The 18,038-nt window shown below is 41.2% G+C and overlaps 4 protein-coding genes across 4 annotated transcripts; 2 read left to right on the top strand and 2 right to left on the bottom strand.

Annotated features, from left to right (window-relative positions):
* Positions 1-584: 584 nt before the first annotated feature.
* f2rl1.1 (coagulation factor II (thrombin) receptor-like 1, tandem duplicate 1) lies at positions 585-2,729 on the top strand. The gene is made up of 2 exons (XM_036529560.1): positions 585-785; positions 1,302-2,729. Exons 1-2 carry the CDS (start codon positions 713-715, stop codon positions 2,372-2,374), a joined length of 1,146 nt encoding a protein of 381 aa, XP_036385453.1. The 5' UTR covers positions 585-712; the 3' UTR covers positions 2,375-2,729.
* A 1,191-nt stretch (positions 2,730-3,920) lies between these two features.
* f2rl1.2 (coagulation factor II (thrombin) receptor-like 1, tandem duplicate 2) lies at positions 3,921-7,934 on the top strand. The gene is made up of 2 exons (XM_036529360.1): positions 3,921-4,204; positions 5,944-7,934. Exons 1-2 carry the CDS (start codon positions 4,141-4,143, stop codon positions 7,041-7,043), a joined length of 1,164 nt encoding a protein of 387 aa, XP_036385253.1. The 5' UTR covers positions 3,921-4,140; the 3' UTR covers positions 7,044-7,934.
* Positions 7,935-12,639: 4,705 nt separating this feature from the next.
* ch25hl2 (cholesterol 25-hydroxylase like 2) lies at positions 12,640-13,925 on the bottom strand. Its single transcript, XM_036529875.1, has one exon. The coding sequence runs from the start codon at positions 13,829-13,831 to the stop codon at positions 12,953-12,955; it is 879 nt and encodes a 292-aa protein (XP_036385768.1). The 5' UTR covers positions 13,832-13,925; the 3' UTR covers positions 12,640-12,952.
* Positions 13,926-17,114: 3,189 nt separating this feature from the next.
* Positions 17,115-18,038, bottom strand: LOC118777651 (cholesterol 25-hydroxylase-like protein 2). Its single transcript, XM_036528757.1, has one exon. It carries the CDS (start codon positions 18,036-18,038, stop codon positions 17,115-17,117), a length of 924 nt encoding a protein of 307 aa, XP_036384650.1.

The raw sequence follows: 18,038 nt of genomic DNA, 5'->3' as shown, positions 1-18,038 counted from the left end.
GTGGCCTATGCAAGTCGAAACCAGTTTTGCTTCGTTTTTCCGTTTATTATCCTTTCTTCGATGAATGACTTACACTTAAAGAAAATATGTCAAATGCAGTTGATACAAGCATAACAAAATGCTAAGATAAGGTACTGCACATATTTCCTTCGCCTCTTCCCAAGAGCTGGCAAACCTCAGAGCAACGCATTTGAAATAACCCACGACAAAACTATATTAATATACACCTGTTTTTTTTTTTTTTTTAATTACAGCGTGGAATGCCATCAAATGTTAATCGATTTTAACGAGTGGAAAATAATATCGGGTATGGGAATCGACTAAAACAAGTAGAAGGGAAAGTTATCTTGGTGTCGAAATTTTAACTTCGGTTGTCATTTAACTGAATCAAAGGCGTTACGATCGCCTTCTTGTCTACCTGCTCAGATCTAGTGAGAAGTCAATTTTCTGTACTCTGGAACGGCTGCTGTGGACACTGACATTATAGGAGGAGCCATCCGGAAGAGAAGCGACCAGTGATGCGTTGGTTCAAAAATACAGCTACAGGAAGTGGTCACGTGAACGTGACATCACGCAGGTATCTTCGTAAGTTGGAAAGATACGTTTCCATTTGAGTTATCGACAAGGCGGTAGTAGGTATCAGGTTTGCCTTTAGTTCAGTGACCTAATCGTAACTATAACGTATTTAGCAACAATCAAATATCAGCAAAAAATGAAGCAGTTGACGCAGCCTTTTACTCTACTTATCTTGTTTACCTGTGTTCGTCTTTTGACTGCTCAAAGAGGTAAGCGCTTCCTTCCCCCCTGAACGCTTTAAATGGCGAAAACAGATCAAATACGCTAGGACGCTTACAAGGCACTTTAAAGTAACCAGTATTTCGATTATGAATGTTAGGAACAGTTAAGAACAGTTTAAACTGAACTATTTACACTATACTATTACACTGTACTATTTCGATAGCTGTAGCTTAGCATTGTATTTTCAGCTGAGATTCAAAATGTCAAGCCTCTGTTGTACGTCGATGTCACTCTAACAATTTGTTGTGTTACCGTTTAGCAACAGTCTCAGATAAAGACTATGCTTTTCATTTTTGTAATACGATGTTGTTCCAAAAGATGCACTGATACACTATACATTTACCTCAATATAACAAATACATAAATATCAGCATCTGTAGATCAAACCATAGAGATTAGCTTTGGTCATTACAAAAATGATTTATGAATTTATTTTTTAACATGTAAATTAAAAGGTAGTTCTGTACAGATCTGTGACCTTTCATATTTGTTTTGATTTTTAGAACAAAAAGGATTTTTGGGCACAGAAACAAATGAGGGTGTCATACTGGATAGCACTGCGACAGAAATACTTAAAAGCCCTTTGACCACCGTCTTCCTCCCCATCGTCTACATCATTGTGTTCGCTGTGGGTTTACCCACCAACGCCATGGCCATTTGGGTCTTTCTCTTCAGGACCAAGAAGAAACACCCTGCTGCCATATACATGGCCAACCTGGCACTCTCTGACCTGCTCTTCGTCATCTGGATCCCCCTGAAAATTGCCTACCACTTCAACGGGAATGACTGGATCTATGGGGAGGGGCTGTGCAAAGTACTGGTGGGGTTTTTCTACGCTAACATGTACTGCTCCATCCTGTTCATCGCCTGTATCAGTGTGCAGCGATACTGGGTCGTCGTACATCCCATGTCCTTTCAGAGGAAGAACAATCAAATCGCCATTGCGATTTCCGTCACCATATGGGCTGTAATTTGGCTGGTCACAACTCCGCTGTACCTGTATGAGCAAGAAGTCAAGGCTGTGAACATTGGCATCCTCACCTGCCACGATGTCACCAGACCCAGTGAAGCGCATGTGGCTGCTGGTTACTTCCTGTTCATGGGCATTTTTGGCTTCATCATCCCCTCCATAGTATGCATAGTGGCATACGTCCTAATGCTCCGGGCTCTGAAAAACTCCATGACGGATGAAAACATTGGTAAGAAGCGCAGGAAGGCCGTGGTCCTGATCGTTGTCGTTCTCGTCATGTTCCTGGTGTGCTTCACCCCCAGCAACGTCATGCTGCTCGTCCACTACTCTCTCCAAATCAGCGGCACGGACAGCAACGGCTATGGCAACCGCGCCTATGGGTTCTACATCACCACGCTGTGCCTGGCCAGCCTCAACAGCTGCGTGGACCCCTTCGTCTACTACTTCATCTCGGAGGAGTTCAGGGAGAACGTGAAGAACACTCTGATCTGCAGGAGCGCTCGCACAGTGGAGAGGATGCGCGTCTCCTTCAGCGCTCTTAAGTACTCAAAGAAGAGCAACACCTACACTACAGAGTCCGAGAACACGCGGAGCAGCAACTGCTGACAGGAGAATCTTGTCAGTTATTTAGCGTGCGCGTCAGTCCTGGACACTTTGTTTTTGTTTAATATGTAAAGAGTCTGCCTCTTTTGCTGATGGTTTTCTTTTAACAGTAACAGGTGTTTATACCTTGATATACTGTAATTATGTATCATTATCCTCCGTGCATTAACTGGGTAAAATGTGTCACCTTTAAGTTTGTGCTTAAATGTTCTACACCTTGTGTGGTTTCACTGTAACTGTACTTCCAGAACTGTAATGCGCACATTTCCTAGCAGGTGAAGGATATTTAATTTACTTTTTTGTTATGCTTTACCAGTCACTAGTGTAGATAGTAAAAGCACACTCTTGATAGTGAAAAGATCAATCAGATGTACATATTGTGTATATATGTTATTTTATTACATTTGCTACTTCTAAATTTTAGATTTTCTTTTTATTTGGAAAAAATATATTTTTTATGTTCAATAAAAGTGTTTGCCGTCTCATCAGTGGTCTTTGTCAAATAATTCAGTTCTGTTAGTCATATTATATTTATTAATTATTAATGATGATATATCAGGTGGCTTGCAGATATGAACTAATGGAATTGTTATGGAACTGTCTCCAAGTCCAACTTTTTCAGAGTGGTATATGGCATATGGTGTCGAATATTTAACTGTAACATAATCTTGGAGCTCCATGTAGTACTGATGTATTTGACCTGTATGTCACAGTGCATCAAGATTACAAACTGTGACCTGGACCAATAAATAAGATGACAAATTTTAGCTCAATATCGAGATATATACTGTTGACTTGGGCAAATTCATAGATGCCATAATTCACAGTGCTATAATAAAGGTCTCATCAGTGGTTTCCGACACAAAATGTTAGGCTGTTTTTATTCTTAAAGTAATATGAGTCTGTTATTATAGTGAGGATGTGTAAAACGCTGAGAAAATGATAAATATAAAACAGATTGCTCTTCAGTACAGCCCTTTGTGAAACAGACCCGACGCTGGCCTTGTTCAATAGTACAGCAAGGGGGTGTAGCAATGAAACAATCACGAGACCTGTTGGACCTAAATGCACGCTATTTCATGCACCGTCATTTGCATTTCGTCATAACTGATTTACTTTAACGGCCTTAGTGTTACAGTTAAACAAATACCTAGGTATACTTTGTAACAGCATTGCGTCAGGCAGGTGCACATCATCCTCATCGACTTCTGCGTGGACTGTTTTTTTTTTTTTTTTTTTTTAACATGAATAGCACATTGGCGAACTGTGTGCATCACAAGAGCTTTTTAAAAAACTGTTAAATTATCCCCGCCTGCCAGCTATATGCTCTCTAGTGCAACCATTGTAACCTGGTCATGCAGCGCTTCTAATGTTGTTGCCGCCTTATGGGTTTTTTGTTTGTGTTGTACTGTGCCTCACTTGTTAGTCGCTTTGGATAAAATAGTCTGCCAAATGAATAAATATAAATGTAAATGTTTGTTACACGATTCAATCGTAAAGCACGCTGTCCTTTTGAGTCATGTTCTTTCACAAGGAGATTATTGGTCTGGAAAGGTTGAAACTCGCAGACATACTTAAACGCGGGAGTCACTCACGGTGGGATGGTGTGGCAACGCAGGAGTGACGCGGCGCAGCCAGGTGGCTGCCTTTCGTGGATGAGTGTGTAACCCGAGACATGCCTGGAAGAAGGTATCGCTGCAAAAATCATTGTATAGTTTGAGTACTAAGGATCAACAACTCCGAGAGAATTAGAAGCCCGAACTTGGAAAATGACACGGCTGACCCAATTCACGATTACACTGGTTTGTGTGTTCTTAACAGGAGCTCAAACAGGTAAGAATTCATGACTACTTGAAACGCAGTCAGCACGCAAAGATTATTTTGTTAAACGAGTACACCGACTTACACCCATTGTGTCTGGTGGGATACGTCTGTTTGTACCTGCATATGCAGGCCCACCATTTGCAGTAAAATGTTGGGTTTTGTTTTGGAAATGGAAGGTCGTATTACTTAAGGAGGCATAACAATATAGAGGTCGAATGTATAATGATAGAAAGTAGAAAATGCGCGGAGAGATTTCTTCACTTTAATAATAGTTGCGCACTAAAGTTATTCTTTATGTAGTCAATCTATTTGTGTTTCTTACATGAATTATTATAATTTAGGAATACAGACGTAGGTATGACTTTTATTCAGAGTGATTTGAATGTGCAAAGTAGTGGCAATCACAGCACGGTGTAAAGGTACAGACATGTACAGACATTAGCTGTGATAGCAGGCCTGCTGTGGCGTGATTCCAAGATTTCCTTCAAGGTTCGCACAAGCAGTTGTTGAGGTAGCCACCAAGTCTGAATTTGTACGGGTTGTTTTTGAGGTGCGAATTGAAGTGGTTTTGTTTTACCACGTTTAGTTAGGCATACTATAACAGTCCGTATATTTTCATTTGCACTTTGTTATATATGTTACACTAAATTCTCCTTGTCGTTCGAATGAAAATAGCGAGTTTAAGTGTTGGATGTCTAGTAATTTCAGTGATACTACTGGTGTAGAGAAAGAAGGGTGTTGCAATGCAACAGATATAGGATGGTGGCTTATCACTACAGGCTTCCACCAATAAGCTGAAAACAAAAGGGATATTTTACAATGCTGCTATCCAGTTTATGATTTTTCTTGATCGCTAAGATCAATCCTGTAGGTTTACAGGGGTTCACATTAACATGTGGAGGACGTGACTATGCTCAGTTGTTGGGGAAACCATATTTCACTGAGGTTTTAGCAACCACCTCGTGTTGTCTGGTTTCCCATCTTGGCAACCAAAAATATGTAAAAATATCATGCCCTTCTTACAACCTGACAATGTGTTTTTCGTATTCATATTGCATTTCGTATTCCACTCATGTAAACTAACGGCTAAAAATAAGCTTAAATATACAGCATCCCCTGTGACCTTGTAAAGAACAGATTTGCACTGGAGAGAAATATACATTCCTCCCAATTCACTCAAGTCACTTGGAAATTATTCATTTAGATTAATTATTTTCATCTTAACTTGACTGTTTAGCTGAAACAACAATTTACTGTTGCAATGGGGTTGGAGGGAGGTGGGATCAAAATATATAGTAGCAATGTTTTCTGTTTGGACAGCCAAAAATGGATGACTGGTTGCTCAGCCAGGAAACCAATCCACATTTCAAAGTAAGCATAGGGCTCTGGTTAAATATGTATTGCTTTGCCAATATATTCATCTGCAATAAAAGTTCTTCCTGTTGATGTGAAAAGGGTTGAAATGATAAAATCCTTGATATCTGGATGTCTGCTCTTTTTTTTGAGGAAGTACATGTAAAAAGACATAAATCATACATTTGGTTTGGTGGTCATCTCAAGTATAATATATATTCCGACCTTCACATAACCCGAGAAGGTCATTCTATAATGAGTCTGAGATCACATGGAATAATAAAAAAATCAAGGCTGCATAATTTTTTAACTGAACTCTCGTGTGGTAGAGATTTTCAGCCTGCAGCCGGGACAGTGTATGTCAACATGAATGTAAGCCATGTTTTTTGTCTCAGATGTAGTAAAAACAGGAAGAGGATTCATAGGGATCAAGGATGGCCAGAGCGAAGGTAGTGTCAACGTGGGTAGTGCTGCAGCAGAAACACTCAAGAGCCCTTTGACCACCGTCTTCCTCCCCATCGTCTACATCATTGTGTTCGCTGTGGGTTTACCCACCAACGCCATGGCCATTTGGGTCTTTCTCTTCAGGACCAAGAAGAAGTACCCCTCTGCCATATACATGGCCAACCTGGCACTCTCTGACCTGCTCTTCGTCATCTGGATCCCCCTGAAAATTGCCTACCACTTCAACGGGAATGACTGGATCTATGGGGAGGGGCTGTGCAAAGTACTGGTGGGGTTTTTCTACGCTAACATGTACTGCTCCATCCTCTTTATCACCTGTCTCAGTGTACAGCGATACTGGGTCATTGCCCACCCACTCTCCCAGCAGAGGAAGAACAACCAGGTTGCCATTGGTATTTCTCTTGCCATATGGGTCTTCATCTGGCTGAGCACAGCCCCATTGTACCTTTACAACCAAACAGTCAAGGTTAGCAACCTGGGCATCACCACCTGCCATGATATCAATGCCATCGGTGACATCCAGAACCCCTTCCACGACATCAAGTACCCGTTCTCCTACTTCATCCTCATGGGCGTCTTTGTGTTCTTCGTCCCTTGCGTAGTGACCGTCATAGCCTACGTCGGTCTCCTCAGGACCCTCGGCGACTCCATGTCCAACGAGGGCGTCGGCAAGAAGCGCCGAAAGGCCGTGATCCTGACGGTCACCGTCCTTGTCACCTTCCTGGTGTGCTTCGTCCCCAGCAACATCATGCTCATTGTCCACTACATCCTCCTGAAAGACGGGGTCGTGAACAATGGCTATGGCTTCTACATCACCACGCTCTGCCTGGCCAGCCTCAACAGCTGCCTGGACCCTTTCCTTTACTACTATGTGTCAGAGGACTTCAGAGACCATGTGAAGAACACTCTGCTCTGCCGGAGCAGCAGGACTGTGGAGAGGATGAGGGTCTCCTTCAGCTCTATGAAATATTCCAAGAAGGCAAACATCTACACCTCTGACACCAGCAACACCCAGACCAGCACCTGCTGATTAGAGAGTGACAAAGGGTGAGGAGGTGTCTCCCTCTTAATGTGACTGTAAAGCACTGAATAACACCTCATGAACTAAGAACATTGATCCATTTTCATTTTGAAATTTCAAATGCATTGCAAAGTAGCAGGCTGCCACGTGGAACTAAAACACCTCTAAGCATATTGAAAAATATACAAGAGGTGAACTGTATGTATTGTGTGTCTACTAACATGTCCTGTTTGATACAGCGCCCTAAGTTAAATCACTGACTTGTGATTTTGTGAATGGACTTACAATGTCATTGATGCTGCTGAAAGTTTCTCTCACAGGGCCTCTCTGTTTCAGAAATGATACAACACAGAACATTAAGTGGTACTTGCTGTACACCTTTACACCTACAATAAATATAAATGGTAGGACATGTACCATAATAATCTAGACAGTAAGGTGTAAAAATGTAAAGTATTACTGAATATATATTTTCATCTGTTTAGGTCAGTCCTGACCTTTATTTTAATTATCCATTTTTGTATAATAAAATATGCAATGACTTTCCAACCATGACTATTATGGAACAGGTGGTCAAATGAACAATTAATCAATCGCTGTTTTCAAACGGGAATGCATAAGGTCTCCATAACACCTGCACACCATGATATAAACAAATTAACATTCATTACCACTCATACTGTTAAGGCTTCATAGATGTTTAGTATGTCGCTTCATGTCAAATGCAACAAGTGTCAGTTGGAATTAACAGTCATGATATGGTATGACATTAACAATGTCAAACTGACACCCATGCAAAATTACACTTACAACACTGCTCCAATTTTTAAACCAGGGTTTTGACATTTCAATGACAAGCACCCCACATAGTAGTCTCTGTACATGTTTTTTTATACATTTATTTTTACTTACATCGACATTTTAAATTTTATTTGGTTTGTAAAATTTGCCATGTGTTTTTATATATTTTATGTGGATAAGCATATCAGCATTTCAGTGCATATCAGTGAAACTACATTAATTTAATAAAGAAATTTTGTTACTTCAATGTCAGGAAAGTGACTTGATTTTAGGTTTGTTGGAGGTGAGAATAAAAGGTCTGGGTAACAATCGTGGAATGAGAGGAAGCAAGCCAGCTTTGTAGTTCCCTTTCTCTGTTTTCACATCAGCTCCTGTTCCCAGTAGAATGTTAATCACATTATGAGTAACAATGGAACAAATCAAACAATACTCTTAATGTTATGGTAGACACTTTAATACCCAGATCCTGTACAGGGTCTCTTTTTTTGCCTTTATTCTAGGTCCATTCTCCCTTTGACTGTAAGTTAAGAGTCAGCAGGGGCTACCTAAAGACATGGGGGAAACTAACATGTTTACCTAGACAGGTGGCTTAATATTTACACACAAGAGTCCTTAATCGAGGTGACAATTCAAAAAGAACTAGCTTGCTGGCTAGGAAAATTATACAACAGCATTGAGTTGTTAAACAATTACCATGAATTTATTGGATATAACCCCTATTCATCCACAATAATTAATTGTAATTATTGGCATCTAGAAACGCTGTCCCCCCATATTTTGTCCATTATGGCTGCCATTGTCTATAAAGTATTTAGAACATTTTACTGAAGCTGATACAAACATATATTCTTTGCTTCAGTTTAATGGTGTTTTAGTGTAGGCACAGTCGGGGCCGACTATGATGCATGTATATGTCACAGAGGTCTCCCTACGCCTGTTCTGACTGCTTTAAGGGGATTTTTCAGCCTGCATAGGTGAGCCAATGGAAAATCACTCATCCGAAACTATCGTAAGTATCGTTCTGGTGCAGTCATAAGCGGAGCTGCTATAGAGCATGTGCTACAACCGGTGGCATCTGGATTCAGGGAGCGGGGCATTGTTAATTTCAAGTGATTATATATACTTGATCAAATGCTGACGAAGAGATGCTCTTTGGGGAAAAAAATATGAATAGTATTTTGTCTGTTTTCAAGTTTCTTCACATTTAAGAAACAAGCCAGTACAAATATCCTGATGTTTCAGCATAAATAGAGCCTTTATCAAGATTATCTAAATGCTGAGTGCTTTACATTGGCTTGGCTTGGAAATTATAAAATGGAAAGACCAGAATAAAACAACATGCTCATTTTCCTGTAAGCATGTGTAGTCTCTGGTTATCAGGCTTGAGATCTGGGAGCAATCTCGATTGTTTTTCCTGTCAGCAAGTTTCAGTGGAACTGGAGAGGACTGAGAGATCATTGTCTAAATACCTCCGCAGTAAACAACACTGAAAGGAACGCACTGATCACACAGACACTGACTCATCAGGGAATCCTCAGAGCAGTTAAACCGGGCATGTTGGGATGTGTCCTGTGGGGGAATGCAACCACTTGCTATCAGAGCTTTCAACTCAGCCATTTCCATACTCTTTCTGTGCCAGTTTTTGGTTCAGCCAATGTATATACAAGTCCCTTCTGACCTCCTGTGTTGTGCGCGATGTGGAACCTGTTACACCAGTCCTGCCGTCTTTGTGTAACAAAGAAATGTTATTACCATATATGGTATGAAGGTTCGTGGAAGAATGACCACAGTATTGGTCAATGAAATGGTGACCTTTGTGGTATATCTGTGTGTACTTTGAAAAAGCTAATTGACGTGAACCTAACAAATCATGCAGCTAGGACAAGACCTATTGACATACTGGCATTTTCATTGAAAAAAAAAACAATCCCAAGGAAACACGGTGCAAGCCATAAAAAACAAAGCATTCAAACGTACAAGGGGCATTCTCCTACTGTTTGGGTAAGCAACCAGGTCATCTGAACTACAGATACACATTGTCCCTGGCAGTCGGTGTTTGTCTCTTTATACCTGACCTGTTCCACAGAAAAGATCTTATTGAGACTAGACGTGTAACTGTCGTACGTCGTAAATCACTGAGTTTTGACTGGATTTAAATACTGGCTATCCACGCTGCCACCATACGTCACTTAAAATGGTATCAATTGTGAGTGTTGAGCGACACTAAGAGGTTGCTTCGTGTAACTGCACGGATTTGTTCAAAGTAGTCACGCTACTCAACGATACTTCCGATGACATGTAGTCTGCTTCATGGAAATGTACAGCAATTACGTTTACCTTTTCCACTGTCACTGGTAGGTAGCTGAGGCTATTACATCCCTCTTTCTCGCTCGCTCCTTAAGCAGAGCGAGTGGAAAAGTTATCGACACATGTGGATAAAATTTTCTGAAATGATCGCCTGTACGCTGACAGCGTATGATTTTTCTTCTGAATGCTTTCGGTTTATTTTCCTTTAGAAATGTATCCCAATTTACATCACACCACACAAGCAGGTGGCGCTGACTGATCATTCTAAAAGCCCTCTACTTCAAAGCTCTTGACACTGCAAGAAAATAAAGGGGCGTTGTTAAAAAAAAAAAAACGGCAGTTTTTGGCAATTACAATCACAGAAAGCATGAAACTTAGGGGAAAATACAATACATTGCAAATATGTTTTTTGTTTAAAAATGTTAAATTAAAAAAAAAAAAAAAAACTATTACTCTACATCCCTGTATAGTTCCATTATATGGTTGACCATAACGTTCGATTCAAGATTATTCTATTTTAAGAGTGTACACGTAAAAGCGCTGAACCTTAAAGTGAGAATGGTAAGATGCTTCAAAAGAGTCATCTCCCGCTTGCCAGCTGAACATTTGAAATCGAGCCAACCAACTGAATATCACTCAGCGAGCAAACTCCACAGTATGCCCCAGCAGAGACGGTGAGCTCAATGGGAAAGTAGAATATCAGCGTTAAGTTTTTGTTTCTAAGTATAAGGGCCATGGTAAACTTAGCTACGAAATGTTTGCGAGGAGGCTGCTACAGACCAGTTGAACAAAACGTGCGCGCTATTTAAATTTCAGCAAGCATGAATGCATATTCTTACAAGGGACAGTTGGACTTCTGTGAAAACGCCGTTAGTCAATATGAATCAAATCTTGGTACGCCCACCTTTACTACAGGGAAGGGCTCGTTTGAAAACTGTTACTTAGGATATACGTGCCTTAATAGGGCGCTGAATATGAGAGATATACTAACCATTACAATGAATCTTTGTTCTCTGCTCGCGATTTATGCAAGTGCGCACAGTTTGGGAGTTCAGCGAAGGACTAAAATGAATAGTGTGTTTGTACTGAGAACGTGAAAATTCAATTTTATTTGTAAGACTAAATTCAAATGTTGACTGAGTCCAGGGGTGAGCCTTTACCTGTCATCCAGCCCGAGCTTCTGTTCTGTTCTTTTTCTTCCCTCTGTTTGTGTCTCGCTTTTTATTTGGTCATGATTCTTGATTCAGAATTGACACACTGCCCTTCATATATTTGTAAACCATGGTCAAAATCTGAATTTACAGTGCTTACGGCACATTGATATTAATCATTTTCCCCAGAAAACATCAGTCTGAGCAAACCAAGGGATGTATTGACGAGAACAGGAATTTGTGGAAAACACAGGGATGCTTCAATGTACAACAGAGGGCAATGCGAATTAGTATTTTGGCACTGGAAATGCCAAATGTGGCACTGTTGCGCTTAAACTGGGTCCTTCCAAAATTGCATACGAAGATATGAATACATGTAACTTTTGCATAAGCATTTAAGTACACTACGGTGCATGCTTTGGATACGTAATGTATTCATGTTCTTTAGAAGCGAATTCAGACGCGACACTTTTAAAGCAGGCCGCATTCCAATAGTTCCTCCGAATACAAAGAACCAGTTGCATATGCTGTTGAATAAGTGAATGCAGCGTGTGGTGTTTTTTTTTTTTTTTTTTTTTGCATTTTAGGTACTGAACTGGTTTGGAAGGATCAGCACAGTATTCGTGGAAAACTGCCAGGATTTCCCTCAAAAGCTCTGGATCGCCACTGGAATTCTTGTTTTTGTTATTTTGCATCCCGGAATTACAAAGGTGTTTTCGGCTGGCAGAGCCCAGATAATTGCCCTTCCTCTGTCAGCATGCCCACCCTCTGATGGTGTATGAAAGGCTAATGATTAATTAATATTGGCATCAAACTGCAGAGTGGAGCACAAATATCTGTTTGGCAATATTTCCTAGGAGCCACAGGGACCAAAGACCAACAGAGACATTCATAAATCACAGTAGTCCATTTCATTGTGTTCATAAAAATTTGACAAGTGTCAAATCTTACATAACTGCTCCTCTAATGTGATTGGGTGAGTTTTTTCCTGTGTTTTATGTTGACTAAACACATATCTTTTTTTCTGGATAATTTAATCAAATTTCTTTGCATTCATAAAATTCACAATACAGGGTCAACACACCGATCTTGAAATTTTGGTGGAGCGTGTTGAAAATATTAACTTATTATACAGATGTTTGCTCATATTTATTGCAACATATTCACATTGATCCATCTGAAACCACTCTGAGCAAGCTTTAAATTATCCAACATTCAAAAAATCCTGCTGGTTTTCCTGAAATTAAATAATGACATCAATTTAGCATCTTTATTGGAATAACTGAGTGATAACACATTTGTAACAAATGACAAGTTGAGAATTGTTTTCAATGTGTCATGTAGTATTGTTTGGTAACAGTGTCCTTTCAAGAGAGTAAGCTTGGCTGAAATAATAGGACATTTTTAGAAGGGTGTTTTTTACTCAACCCTCTAGACCCTGACAGCCTACAATAAGCTAATGATCAGTCTAGAAAGATCAAAGGACAGATTTTACTAGACAATCAAATATACATTCAAGGATACATAAAAAGATTTCTAGAAAAACAGACAAAAATGTTTGAAAAATTCTTTACAAAAAATTGTCGGCAGTTTCCTCACTGACTAAGTTAGTATGCGTCCTGGGAGAGTTTGTTTTCAAGGACAGAGCGTCATTGACAGTCAGTCTTCTTTGTTCTTCCTTCCTTTCAGCGCAGCCGAGTGGGCGAGGCTTGATGAGGTTCCCCCTAACCAATCCCAGTGGGAGAAAAAAGGGGCAAAGTTAGTGTTTGGCTTCTGATGGTGGGCATCATGCTTAACTGATCCACCCCACAGGCCAAAGGGGACCAGGTTGTGGAGGGACCAGGGGAAGTCATAGCCGCAGTGGTCGTCGGTCGAGATCCAGATGTTGAAGAGCATGAAGCCCCAGGTGGTCAGGCAGTGGCACTGCAGGAGCACAGGGTCCACAGTGGTCCAGAAGCCCACGCTGAAGAGCTCCCAGGCAGACAGGTACTGGGTGACGAGACTGAACGGCTCGTTGTACTGATGGTGGATGGCGTGGAAGGTCCGGTACAGCCAGCCGATTTTGTGGTGCAGCAGGTGCCACAGGTAGTACTGGAAGTCAAACAGGATGGTACAGCCCAGAATGCCAAGCAGGAACTCTGACAGGGTGGGCGCCTCTTTGGGCAGCGGGATAGGGGGCCTCCAAAGCCACTGCCCTACCGCCGCTGGGAAGATGTAGATGATGTGGTTGTAGGTCGTGAGGCCCAGGGTCCTCCCAATGTTCGTCCAGGTGATTGGCTTCTCCGGGTGGATCTTATACCTGTTGATGCTGGGCCAGGTGGGTGCCAGGATATCCAAGACTGTAAAGACTGCCACCAAGAGGAGGTAGGTGGACACAGACAGAAGAACAGGGAAGAGAGGCGATCTCAGGGTGCACTGGTAGTTACCGTGGAGGTAGTCCCATAGGGGCTGCAGCACAGATTTTTCAGGAAGTCCAAAAGTCAAGTTGGCCACATTAAATGTCCCATAATAGACATTTCTTAGGCTGCCGACTGTCATTTTAAGAGTAGCTAGCCACCACAGAAAGCCGAAGCAAATGGGGGAAAAAGGAAAAGTAGTTTATTTTCTCTTTTGTTTGTACGTGCAAGCAATCTTGTTTCAAAGCCCCATGTGCCAAATAGGGCTCGCGATTTGGTTTTTATGCTCTTCTAAGCGCCACCTCCTTTTTAAAAGCAGCGAGCACTTTCTGTGAAGGCTTTCTTGTCAGTGTGAGAACCCCAGCCAGCAGTAGCGACCCTGTCACACCACCAGCTGATTGTGACCTAAATACTAGCGCTCCTGCAGTTTGGAAACAAAGTTAGATATTGACTTCAGAAGTGTACTTTTCTCAAATAAAAAGTGAAAAAATGAAGCCCTGTCATTTCAGGCGCTGTCAAATTATTTATTTTGTGAGGGCTGCCATGAATCGATCTAAATCGTAGCTCGGCCTTATGCGATGACTTGAATCTAAAGTGGTAGTCAGCCCAGCTGCACAGTAACCTGGACCAGCTCCAGCCTCTCTCGGATGCAGAGCTGCTGGAGATTCTAAGGAGCTGTCTGAGATGAGACAAATCAAGCTGTAATCCTCATATACTCACATAAGCTTCCAAATACACACTCACAGTCTTTATAAATTCTAAGTCATTGTGTTAGCCCTCCACAAAAAAGGTATTTTCATTATATTGGTAGGAGCACTTACTAATTACCCTTTGTTATCTATGTGGCTTCCTCGCATTTGATAATCTTCATCCTTTGCATCATGTGACTAGGTATTCAGTGGTTATGGGTGTTTACAAATCAGTCTCTACCCCACCATCAGCAAGGTCTCTATTTACTTTCTCTGGCCTACCTATCTTGTCCAGGTGACTTCAATAAGTCAACTGTAATAAATCAAGCTTTTTGTACATTCTGACAAAAAAGTACAGTGGGACCACATCAAAGGAAGACTGTGCTTGTGAATATTGAGGGTCACAAATTTTGCATGGCTGTAGCTGAACAGATTTATACATACATAGTGTTTAGGATGCACCCAGTCGATATTTTTAGTATTCAGCTGAATGCTGAATGCAACACGTAAGATCTGGCCGATTTTTTTTTTATAAATGTGCATATACATTAGCATTGTCTTGTCAACAGCTGCATGAATCAGCATGTGGATTGTTTGAAGTATGTAGTGCACTGCATTTCTTTTTTGCCCCTTAGATTTCTGCGGTACTAACATCACAGGGTCCGCGGGATCATGGGAACTGCTGCCGTTAACTGCTGTGGGGTTATCCTTGGCAAAGTAAATGCTGTGGTGTACAGCATATTTTGGATGCAGATGTTGTAGTAATGGGGAGGTCATGTTTTATTTCACCTCCTTACCACTGCATCTTCTAGTTTCAGTTATTTCTCGTCACACCACTGTTTGAGATGACAAGTCAGGCACTCACTGAAAATGAAGGATTTTGCTGATCCCAAATCTGTAATAAACAAATACAAACATAAAACCGAGTCCTGGATGTGGTGCATACATGATACAACTCATGTAGGCACGTGGGGAAAAAAAACAGATCTTTATGCAAGATGCATCATACTTCCATGAGCATGCGCCAAGTGTGTATCAAGTATTAGGGAAATTAATTAAGACTTTCCTTCATGCTGGTTAAATCCATTATAAAAGAAGGGTGTAATTTATAATAATACTATGCCCAGCAGTACTGATTTTAAAAACACTATTTTGCATTTGTGTAGTTTTTGTCCTTTATTCAAAGAATTGTCATACCCGAAACAGCAGCAACAGCTTTACACATTCACTAATGTAGCCCACATTGTCCTGAATTCAGTTCAGTTTGGAATTTGAAGTCATGATCAGCTGCTGAAATTAATCTACTGCTGTAAGTTTTTTAAAAAAGATATTATCTGCTAAATAGAACAATAGCATTGGCAAGCATAAATAAGATTTAATGTTTTATGACTGTCTTTCCCCATGCCACACTCTGGGTTTGTCTCCCTTCATATTTGATCAAGAAACCGTTGATTTCTCCATTTCAGAATATCCTCTACAGTAAACCCTTGAACCATCTGCTTCTGATTTTGAAACATCAGCAGGAACTCGTTTTTTTTGCCACAAATTGACGTGCCTTCACAAGGGTAGCAGTTTAGACTTTCATAATAAATTTCTTCATAAATGGCTTTTTGCAACTGTAAGTTTGTTTCAGTAAATATTGCTTTCTTGCCTAAACAACCCTTACATAACAGAGGATGACATAACCGTCTGTTATAAAACTGATTAAATGATGGCCACTAGATGATTTTTAGCTCTGTGATAATCCCAGACATTCTTTTAAGATGACTCTGTAGTTTTTCACTTAATTGTTAGCATATAAGAAAATGATTGTCCCCAAGTAGGACTCTGATTGGACTTTGCACTGTAAACAGCACGGCAATAGAACTATGACGTCCCTACGTTCCAAATTGTGAATGGTGTCCTGGCTGGGACTTGGAATGAAACTGAACAGATCTGTACCAGTGTTCCCTCTCCCTGTTGTGCTCCATTGTAATCATGTGCTTAGCATTTCTGCTATGAGCCAGGCTCATAATAAATCACTGAGTTATTGTCAGAATCTTGATGCTTTCAAAGGCTGTATTTTTATTATTATGCAGCATTATGGTTGGCTTGACATGCTGTAGGAATTCATTAATGACTCACAGAATGAGATTTCCTTGGTATGAATAAAAAAGGAAGTAACGCTGTCCAAATTACCTCTGTCTATTTACATATGACCTTCTGAAAGACCCATATTTACATTGATGGAAATATGACATTTTCTGTTGCACAATTCATGGCAAACAAAATGTCTTTAAAGTTATTTCTGTGATTATTGATTTTGACACATGATTTATACATCCACCACAGCTGTTCCTTTTGATAAACATTTGATAAGCAATACACATTACACTATCAACTGGAGAAAAAAGGTTTTGCTGTTGAATTACATGTATGTTTTATTGGGTTAGGTTCTTATTTCTTGTGAAACCAGTGTGAACTCCCCTGTCTATTGAAATGTTTATCATGACGTCCCATCAGAGACAGGAACAAATCTATCAATAGTCTAAAGAGATATCGGAAAGGTTTGTGTTGCAAAAGGTGCATAAAAGTGCTCACCGCAACATCCTGACACACTGGTTCTTTTTAATGACACAGCATCTCAGCACCCTGCCTCCACTGCCACAGTAAATCAATTCACCCGGCAGACCTGAAAGTTCGTACTAAAAAAGATTTGACCAAATTTAAATGTAAGCCTGCACAGGAATTTGATCCTCAGTCAAGTCCATTTTTCACTATAGGCTTTGTTGTGTCTGTTGAGGGCGTCTTCTTCTTCTCTGCTGCCATAGCTGGTGAGTGGTGATACTCTGAATTTGTGCCGCAGAGCCAGTCCCAGTGGGAGAAAAATGGCTCGAAGTTGGTGGTCGGTCTCCGATGGTGGGTGTCGTGCTTCACCGAACCCCCCCACAGTCCAAAGGGGACCAGGTTGTGGATGGACCAGGGGAAGTCGTATCCGCTGTGGTCGTCCACGGAGACCCAGATGTTGAAGACCATGAAGGCGTAGCCGGTAATGGTGTGGCAGCGGAGCAGGACGGGGTCCACAGTGGTCCAGAATCCCACGCTGGTCAGCTCCCAGGCCGACATGTACTGAGTGACCCAGCAGAAGGGTCTGGAGTACTCGTGGTGGATGGCGTGGAAGTTCACGTAGAGCCACTGTGACCTGTGATGGACCAGGTGCCACAGGTAGTACTGGAAGTCGAAGAGGATGATGCATCCCAGAACGCCGAGGGTGAACTCTGGCACAGTGGGTGCCACTTCCTCCAGGGGAAGCTCTGGTCTCCAGTACCACTGTGCAACCGATGCAGGGAACACGAAGACCACGTGGTTGTAGAAAGTGAGCCCCAAAGCCTTCAGGACATTCTGCAGCTTCACAGGTTGGCTGGCGTGTATCCTGTACCGGTTGATCGAGGGCACCACAGAGCAAAGACAATCCAGAGTTGTGTAGAAAAGGCACAGGATGAAGTATGTGGAAACAGAGATTATGACAGGTAGGAGCGGTGATCTCAATGTGTCCTGATGGTTTTCCCGCAGGTAATTCCAAATTGGCTGGAAAAGAGATTTTTCTGGTATTATGTTGATTAATGTCTCCACAGGATTGCTCACATGTAAACCTAATTCAGTTTCTTTGTACTTCTCCAT

This window comes from Megalops cyprinoides, chromosome 5 (genome assembly GCF_013368585.1).
Source record: "Megalops cyprinoides isolate fMegCyp1 chromosome 5, fMegCyp1.pri, whole genome shotgun sequence".
NCBI lineage: Eukaryota > Metazoa > Chordata > Actinopteri > Elopiformes > Megalopidae > Megalops > Megalops cyprinoides.
The sequence above is the reverse complement of the archived record's forward strand: the minus strand, read 5'-3'. Positions and strand labels throughout refer to the sequence as shown.